The sequence below is a fragment of the Bidens hawaiensis genome, unplaced genomic scaffold (assembly GCF_021521415.1).
Source record: "Bidens hawaiensis isolate Kalapana, Puna unplaced genomic scaffold, B.hawaiensis_p1.1 tig00031419_1, whole genome shotgun sequence".
NCBI lineage: Eukaryota > Viridiplantae > Streptophyta > Magnoliopsida > Asterales > Asteraceae > Bidens > Bidens hawaiensis.
The window spans coordinates 37927-48177 of NW_027495282.1; the positions used below are offsets into that span (position 1 = coordinate 37927).

At 40.3% G+C, this 10251-nt stretch overlaps 1 protein-coding gene across 1 annotated transcript; it reads right to left on the reverse strand.

Annotated features, from left to right (window-relative positions):
- Positions 1–4865: 4865 nt before the first annotated feature.
- Positions 4866–6342, reverse strand: LOC143582042 (uncharacterized). The gene is made up of 3 exons (XM_077064694.1): positions 6228–6342; positions 5612–6151; positions 4866–5521 (listed from the first exon to the last, which is right to left on the reverse strand). Exons 1-3 carry the CDS (start codon positions 6340–6342, stop codon positions 4866–4868), a joined length of 1311 nt encoding a protein of 436 aa, XP_076920809.1.
- Positions 6343–10251: the final 3909 nt, after the last annotated feature.

Consider the following 10251-nt stretch of genomic DNA (forward strand, 5'->3'; position numbering starts at 1 on the left):
GTGTATAGATAAAGAATCCGATACATTAATCCTTTATCATACAATAGGTACGTGACTTCCTTCACCCTTGATTTTAAGAAATCATAAATCACCTCCTCTGCCCAACAATCTCCCCTTTGTGAACCGTCATCGGAAAAAAGATCTCCGCTCAAGCCATCTCCACCTTCACTGCTTGCTAGCGCCATCAACACTCTCCGTTACCATCATCGGCGTGGACAACGAACTCCTCGGAAAAATGCAGAACGTCGCTCCTGTTTGTTCACAGGTTTGTTTTATCCTTTTGATATGAATTTGAAATTGAAATTTAAGCCAATTGATTGGTTGATCTTTGAAATCGATTCAATTAATCATCAATTTGAAGCTTCAATCAAACAATTTTGAGTTTGGGTGATGGGTTTTAACTTTGAATGTATCAGGAATTAAGCCTGAACGTTTTAAGGTTTAACATGAACATTTTAAATTTGGCTTGAACTTATTTAGTTTTTTAACCTTGAACGTATTTCGCGTACCTAATGTAAGTTAAGCAATTATTGTACGTTAACTCACCCCCCCACACACACATATATATAGGGGAATGATCATGCGAGAAGTGATATTATAACGAGAAGTGCAAGAAATGAATCTGAACTATTGATTGTGTTTAATAGGTGGTCTATATTATAAATGGCAAATTCGGGTAAAAACATATATATATGACATATAATTTAATAAAAAGGTTAGATACGTCTTTTGTGGTGTACGCCACATTAAACCAGATTTTAATGCTTTAAGTGGTTACTTTTTTTTGTGCCCATTTAATACTCATTAGAAGGTTAATACTATTTTATTTTTCATTAAAATCATAATATTTTTATGGTTGTGTAAGTTGTTTATTTATTTTTAGGATTTGTTCATAAAACACATAAATTTTGTAACATTACATTGTATTTTACGGATTTGTTTATATAGTACATACAATGTATTGAAGTAAGCTTATTTTTATTTGTTTTTCCAACACTTTATTATATAAACAAACTGATTCCTACACAACATTAGTTTTGTCTACATTATATTAGATACTACATTAGTTATAACTATAGAACATTCGAAAGTGTTCATACACTACATTTTTTTTACCTACGCTACATTAGATATGTCTACACTACGCTAGTTATGACTACACAACCATTTGAATGTGTACCTACACAATATTAGTTTTGTCTACGCTAAATTAGATATGTCTACCTAACATTACTTTTGCCTACACTATGTTAGTTTTACCTACACAAAATTAATTTTGTCTACACTACATTAGATATGTCAACGCTACACTAATCATGACTACACAACATTAAAAGTGTGCCAACACTACATTAGATGTGTCCACACTACACAACGTTTCAAAGTATGCTTACACCACATTACGCAGCTAACTCTTCATTGATTAGATCAAATGATGAGGATGATGATGATGATGATGATGATGATGATAATAACAACAACAACAATAATAATTAGCCATTTATAGAATAAAATGATTTTAGATAAATTAGATTCCAATGATTCAAATTTTATATGAAATAAAAATAATAATAATAGTTTGTAACTTACCATTTGCTAGTAACTTATCATTAATTATTGGGCAAATATCATAAAAAACCAATATACTTTCTTTTTTTTTTTCATTAAAGTCCTTCAACAATTTTTTACACATTAAAAATCCCTCAACATGTTAAATTTGAACAAAAATATAACATAACTAATAAAAACATTTCAAGATATAAATAATGTTACTTTTTCCGGTTGGTAATTCTAACACATTTCAAGAATGTTTTACAAACCCTCAAAATGGAGTATTAAGAATGTGTAATTATTTATTTTCGGATTTTCTAGAGACACCGCCCCAATTGCTAAAACACCAGCCTATACGCCGCGTATAGACCTATACGCGGTGTATAGGCCGGTGTTTCTAGAAAACCCCACCAATTTTGTCTTATTATGTTTTGTATTTTTATTTTTTTCTTTGTTATTTTGTTATTATTATTATTATTATTATTATTATTATTATCATTACTGTCATTATATGTTAATTATTTATTTAATATTTAATATTATTTCGGTGAAAGATAGTTAACACATATATATACCAAAAATCACTTTTATATTGATAATCTGTACAAATAAAATAAAATACGACAACTAAAACATAAAAATCTACAGGAAGTCCTCCATGTTCATGCCCATGTCGTCGTCGTGGCCCCCGAGGCCCCAGAATGTGTCGGCAACGTCGGCGTCGTCCTCTCCCCTGCGCCTAGGCCCCGAACCATCCGCGGCATCCACATCGTCACCTCGTCCGCGTCTCACGTCAGACGTGCTCGCCTTGTGGTCAAAACTGGGAGGGGGTGGCTGTGGTACGCTGTAGGGCTGTCCAGACAGCTCCGCTACCCGACTGCTAATAAGCCAGTCGATCTGGCGCGACATCTGCCTCATCGCCAACTCAAGGGCCTACAACCTGGCGTCGGTGGCGGGACCCAGACGCACCACGCGATATGTGCGTGGAATGTGCTACGTCGGCCCCTAACAATAAAACAACAGAAATACGTTTAATACGTCTGGATGAATTAAAAGAAACGATAATATATTAAAACATACCTGAGATGCGCCCGGATCCTCACGTCCGTCACCACCGTCGTCCGAATCCCCGTCAGCCCCCTATCTCGCATCGACAGGCTGATGGACAAGCTCCACCTCTGGTGCCGCGAGCGGGGGAGGCTCGACTAAAGGCACTGGGACGTAAGGCGCACGTGCCCCCGGACCGGCCACCAATCGTTCCTGCGGGCCGTTGGGCCCGGGGAACGAACGCACAATGTGCATGCCGCCGCAACGGAGGCAGTCCAGCTCGCTCAGAGGGGTCAGAGTGATACGCAGGCCGTCCACCAGGGCTCCATGGCCTAGAGATATCGCAAGCTGGGTGACGTACCCGCCACCCATCAAGGACCCTCGTCCCTGCCTGAACTAGCAGGCAACAAAATAGTCTGCAAACCCCCTAGCGAGGTTGCAGGGCGTGTGAGTCAGCAAACACCTAAAAAAAACAGGTCGCGCAGGCTACAGTGCTCCGCGCGCTGGTTACGACCAGCGATGGACATCGCAATCAGCCTGTGAAGGTACCTGTGTAATATAATATAATATAATATAATATAATATAATATAATATAATATAATATAATATAATATAATATAATATAATATAATATAATATAATATAATATAATATAATATAATATAAACATAACAATGTGGAGTAAACTTACGTAACGCGTATCGTGCAGTAAACCTCCAGTGTCAGCTTCCGGTGGGCTGATAGTGGCATACTAAAGCATCGGCTCCAGGGCGTATCCTGTCCAATGTACTCAGCCGCCCGGTGGTGAGCGTCTAAGACTCCAAAAACGACCAGGATATAATCGTGCTGGGAAATGGGTGCATCTGGCGTAGGCGAAGGTATCGTGTGTGGGCGGGAGAACCCTCGTCAAACTGCACATGAGGGTAGGTGACCAACACGTTGTCACCCTTAGGGGGTCCGCGGGCTCCCCTGGCCCTGGCCCTGGCCCCGGACCCGACCCCGACCACGGACATAGCCCTGGCCCCGCCCCATTTGCTCGAGCTCGTCCTCAATCTCGTCATCCACAAACTTTAATAATAACAAATAATAATAATAATAATTATAACAATAACAATTACAATAATAACAATAATAATAATAATATTAATAATAATAATAATAAATACTAATAATAAATATTAATAATAATAATAAATACTAATAATAAATATTAATAATATATTTATAATAATATTAATAATAATATTTATAATAATATTAATAATAACAATAATAATATTAATAATATTATTAATAATAATATTAATAATAAAACAGAAAATATAAAAAAGAATATTAATAATATTAATAATAAAACAGAAAATATAAAAAATAAATTATATCAGAGGCGGCGTATAGGGTTATACGTCGCGTCTGATAGTCCCTGTAAACTGACGGCCAGAATCCGGCCATTTTAAGGCTGGACTCCGGCCGACGGTTTTATCTATCCAAACAACAGGATCATCATCATCACATCATCAACAATACATCATCATCATGTTAACATAATCATCATCATCAACATAATATTAAAAAATTGCCTCCATGTCGTGTCAGTGTCGGGTCAAATCTCGTCGGCTTATGTCGTATGCTGGTCGGTGTCCGTCCAATATAGGCTCGTGCGTGGATGCTCGGTTGCTCGGGCGGGAGTTTGAAATTTGAAAATATGTGGAAGTTGAGCGGCTGGTGACTGATAAAAGGGGCCCAATACACCGCGTATAGGCCTATACGCGGCGTACTATGCCTTTTTTTTATTTAATTATCATTATTTATTATTTATTATTCTAATTACTATTATTTTTATTTTATATTATTTAGTTATTAATAATAATATTAATTTGTTACTTAATTATTATTATTATTATTATTATTATTATTATTATTATTATAGACTTTTCATCCATTGATACATTGTCTTCTATAAGGTGTCTAGATCTACGTAAGAGGGTTCCCTTCGCCAGCCCGTGCGTATCTGTTCGAACTCATCCATACGTTGTCCGTACAATGTTTTCCATTCGAGAGCCGCCAGTACGGCGCTTCTTTCCCAATTAAGGTTCGACGTAGGCATTGGGAAATCTCCTACCAGTTTGATATATATCCAGTGATCACCTCCCCAGTTAGCGATGCCTATATCCAATGGATCCGGAATCAAGTCAGGACCGATTCTCAATGGGAAGTAAGATTCGATCTAATTGCCAGCTAGGTTGACTAACACACACGCGTATGTCTAAGCAGCCACGTGACCGTGACCGGGTACGCTGAACCAATGACTCGACGGCGCCGGTTTGACTGTGTTGGAGTACGGAATGCTGGAATGAACCCAGCCGTACAATCTTTCATCCTCTTTGCTGAACATCGCCCTCCACCAACCTTCGTTGGTTTCCAGCTCGTTCTGCATTGCCCGCCTAATATCCAGCCAGAGTTTCTCATGTAGCCCCAAACCCACGGCGATTGATCGGAAACCGCAGTTACCGTCTGGGCGTACGTTTTTGATGTTTGCGACGAACGGCTGAGCCCAGCCAGGAATGACGCTCCTAAACATTTCTATCGCCGGTACTTGCGCTGGCGAAACCATCAAAGGAAACCCGAGGTGAGCTCCCATAGGTTTCGATGTCTTAGGTCGTCCCCGACGAATATTAAACCGCAACGCTGACTGGGACAACGAACGAGACAGCGAGGATGGGGTGGGGGTTCCGTTGCTGGGCACCTGTGGCGAGAATAGGGTGTAGGAGCTGTGTCTAGGGAGATCTGGAGCGGGGGTGTAGGAGCTGTGTCTGGGGAGATCTGGAGCTGGGGTGTAGGAGCTGTGTCTCGGGGGATCTAGTTTTTTGGGACGCCCACAAGGATCCTCTCTTTTTTCGGGTGACTTCTTTTTAGATCTCCCTGGAATAGCAGATATGAGCTTCGTGAAAAAACTTTTATTCTAATTAAGGTCATCTATGGACGACAGCGTATCGTTGATTTCACGCATACCTTCTTCGTAGTCTGGCTCTTCGTTCGGCGGATAGGCTGGATCAAAATTAAGCCTCTTCCAAAACGGGTCAACATCCTTTATTGGGATACACGTGTCGTTAACTATGTATCCCTCAATCCGACAAGCACATGGCAGCCCCGAAGACGAATACAAATGGTGGTCGCATGAAGCCCTGCCATCACGCAACTTGTGTATCAACTCATACTCGTTCACAAGTAGACCCAGAGCGTGAGTCGACACCTTGTTTATTAACTTCTTCAACCAGATGTGCTGTCGATGTCCTTCCATAACCTTCGAACGGGAGTCGTGAAAAGATTTACCGATCTCTTTCATCTGCGAGTCGACCATTTTAAGGATGTGCCTGGAAATTGTGTCGAGCGAGTTGTTGCTTCCATTGAGGTACCTTTTCAGATTTGCGTGCTGGCTCTCAACTCGGTTCGTCGTAGTTTTGCCGTAGTTTCGGCGTTCGTCGATCCAGCATGCTACAAACTTGTGTCTGTATGGATCCAGCCAGCTGGTGCGAATGTATTGCCAGACCTCTGAAAGATAAAGGAAAATGTTATTAACACGTATGTTTAGGCTATTAAAAACTGTCATCCGGTTTGAAGGACTCACCTGCTCTATCGTCCTGTATCAAATGACGCTCCATGTTGATGCGACGGTTGTCGTACTCCTGTATCGTCGGAGACTGATACAGGACCTTCCACAAGTACGCAAAGTCCGTCCCCATATCCGTCTTATATAGGCCCTTAAATTTTCTCCTTATATTCTCGGATATATGCCACCTTCATAAATTTTTGGTGGCATTAGGGAAGACCGCGTCGCAGGCGTTCATGAGGGCCTGGTCCGCGTCAGTCAGGATCACGCGTGGCTCCATGCAATCATCGAGCATTTGTTTAAGTTTCTTCAGAGCCCAGGTGAAGTTCCTCTGCCGTTCCATGATAACAAACGCGGTGGCGATACAAAACGACTTTGATGTCGACGTCACACCGATAAACTGAACCAACGGCCAATCGTACATGTTGGTGTTGTACGTCGTGTCAATCATCAACACCTCGGGGAACGCACGCCACATCTTATGTGACTTATTATGACAGAAGAAAATTTCCTCCGTCATGTCGTTGGTATCATTCTCCCGGGTATAGAATGTGAAACGATTGCCTGCAAGAAAGTTTTCCAGCGCCTGCATTTGATGAGATAAAAGTTTAGTAAATATTACAAGCACGGCAAGTATACATTAAAACTACAAATGTTTTGAACTACCTTCATAGGGGTGTCGCCTAGTAGCCCATCCCTCCTAATCTTGGCCGTGTGGTTGTATATATCTTTTATTACAGGTTGCACACCTGGAAAACTTTTCGCGAAGGGCTGCTTCGATTTGTTGCGGCTTAACGCCGGTTCTGTGTAACCTCTCAACCATATCCAGCTGGTTGCTGTTCATTTTTCTAAAAGACGCACATCCCTCCTCGAATTCAACGGGATCGTGGTTGTGAGTCTCGTTTACCACTTGAACCCTCCAACAGGCACCCCTCGAGTCATACCTGCCCAGGATCTTAAACGGACAACATTTTTTTATGCTGACGGTACGTCTCATCGTCACCTTTATATTGGGTTCGCCCCCACGATTGCACGCAAGGTCCACAGCGTTTTTCCTTGACCGCTGGACCACAACAACAAACCCATACTCCCGTCCTCTAATTTTTACACATTTCTCCAGCTCCTCGCGACTCTCAAAAATCTGAAACAGTTGTACGCTATTTATTAGGCCGTTTATTAAATAACATACAAATAAATAATATTAACTTAAACAAAACACACGGTGTCTTACAGCATCTGTTTTATACGAAACCTTCACTTCGCGTATGTAGTCTTCATCGTACTCATCTTCGATATCTGGGTTTGGCCCGGCATGAACGTTTCGCTCGTGGTGCGATGAAGACTCGGTTCCATAAAAAGGATTATTTGCTACCGGTGGCTGGTACAATGACGAAGCCTGACCTCCACAATCCGATCAGGCAACAGGTGACGGGTACGCCGGCTTAATACCGTAATCCGACACGAAGAACTCCTACAATACATAAATTAGAAATTCAAACAACAGTGCTAATGATAATAATAAATAATAATAACAACTATAACGAAACCTGGTTCAAATTTGGTAAGCCCGGCGAGCCAGTGTTACCATAAAACTGTTCGGGCTGACAATAAGGTTGTTGGGGGTAGGTATCATACCCGACATACTCCTGACAAAACGTAATGTAGCATGTGTTAGTAAAAAAAAACTACCAAATTCATACTAAATAAATATATAACGAAACCTGGTTCAAGTCAGGTAACCACGACGTGCCAGGCTGATCGTCAGCCGGCGTAACCCGGCTCCTCCTCCGGAAATAAATGGTTAAACCAAAACATTCTGGGTATATATAATAAACAAATGTTATATTGTTTTTTGGTTGAATGTCGATCAAAAACGCACGCATGCTTTATAATAGAGAAACGAAAGGAGGGGAAGGCAGGGGAGCCAGGCTCCCATAATTCAGCTAAAGTAATACGCCGCATATAGACCTATACGCGGCGTATAAGGTACGATGTGACAACCTAGGCCAGCTTTTGCATGGCAGGTTGTAATCACACTAATACGCCGCGTATAGACCTATACGCAGCGTATTATTCAAACCAATACGCCGCGTATAGGTCTATACGCGACGTATAATGGAGCTTTTCTAGAAAAACCCACCAGCTTGTCTTGTTATGTTTTTTGTTTTTTTTTCTTTTTTTTCTTCTCTTTATTTTGTTATTTATTGTTATTTATAATAATTATTATTAATATTATTTTAATTATGAATAATATATTATTATTCACAATTCGGCAAAGCGTGTTCGGTAGCAGGCCTTATATGGGAAAATTGAGATTGCAAAACGACCATTCAATTTATTGGCTGCTATCGTTATGGACATCTTGAATCAGTTACGAAGATTACCTTAGGAAAAAATGACAGTGCCAAACAAACCCTTTCTTGGATGCTCCCGGTATCGACATCTCAAATCCGCCTCTTCGATATCTTCAAACTCCAACGGTCTTGACCTTCGGCCACCACCGGCAACCGTAGTTGTGTTCACTCAAACACATATCAGTCGTCACTAAGCTTGAGCTTAGGCTTGTTATTAGTTTTATTTTTAGTTGTGGGTATTCTAAGTTGGTCATGTTGCGTATATTAAAGAATTATCGGCGTACATATATACGTATACATATATAGTAGATGTGCGTTATAATAATTCATTGCGCCTACATAACCAGCAGCAGATCGAGACGCTAGTTTGATGAGTTTCAATCTCTCGAATCCGCGGTATCCGTTAACGGCAACGAGAACGTGTGCCCATACTTTGGACAGATAAGTGGAAATTCGGTCATTGCTCCAGCTCAACGAGCACCAGACTGAGAATATTAGCCGGGACTTACCTGAACCGGTTGACCCATATGCTGACGTGGATTTAGGCTCCGTGTTGGCGCTGATATTAACACGTTTGCATAATACACAATGAAAGCACAAACTCAAACAACAATCCATACAATAGCAATTCTCTTCAACGACCAGTCAAACAAGAAGAAGAGAAAAATAACGAAGACAATTGCTATTGTATGGATTGTTGTTTGAGTTTGTGCTTTCATTGTGTATTATGCAAACATGTCAACGAATGCCGTAAACAAACGTGTTAATATCCGGGTCAACACCGAACCTAAATCCACGTCTGTATACGTGTCAACCGGTTCAGCTAAGTGCGAACTAATATCTCAATCTGGTGCTCGTTATGTTGGAGCAATGACCGAATTTCCACCTATCTATCCAAAGTAGGGTCTCCCGTTCTCGCTGCCGTTAGCGGATACCGCGGATCCGAGAGATTCAAACTCATCAAACTAGCGTCTCGATCTGGTGCTGGTTATGTCGACGCAATGAATTCTTATACCGCACATCTACTATATATATACGTATATATAAGCCGATAATTCTTTAATATACGCAACATGAACAACTTAGAATACCCCCAACTAAAAATAAAACTAATAACAAGCCTAAGCTTAAGCTTAGTGACGACTGATATGTGTTCGAGTGAACACAACTACAGTTGTCAGTGGTGACCGGCGGTCAAGACCGTTGGAGTTCGAAGAAATCGAAGAGCCAGATTTGAGATGTCGATAACGAAAGCAGCCAAGAAATTGAAAGTTCGTTTGGAAATGCCAGTTTTCCCAAGTAAGCTACTGTAACTGACTAAAGATGCCCGTAACGAAAGCAGCCAATAATTTAAAAGTTCGTTTCGCACTGTCAATTTTCCCAAATAAGTCCTGCTATTGAACGCCCTTTATCGAATTTCTAATAATAATATGTTATTGATAATTAAATAATATTAATATTAATAATAATCATAAATAACATTAATAATAACAAAAGAAAAGAAAAGAAATAAAAAAAAGGAAAAAAACCATAATAAGACAACACTGGTGTGCTTTTTTAGAAAAACTCACTAACATAACCAGCACCCGTTTGATATAATACAATATAACATAATATAATATAATAACAATATTATATTATATTATATTATATGAACGTACCTCCGAACGTCTTGTGTCGCCGCCTAA

Coding starts and splice junctions, on each gene's coding strand:
- LOC143582042 (XM_077064694.1), bottom strand. CDS start 6,342: ATGGGGACGGACTTTGCGTACTTGTGGAAGGTCCTGTATCAGTCTCCG. Junction 6,152..6,227: donor GATACAGGACGATAGAGCAG/GTGAGTCCTTCA, acceptor TTTATCTTTCAG/AGGTCTGGCAATACATTCGC. Junction 5,522..5,611: donor AGAGCCAGACTACGAAGAAG/GTATGCGTGAAA, acceptor CTGCTATTCCAG/GGAGATCTAAAAAGAAGTCA.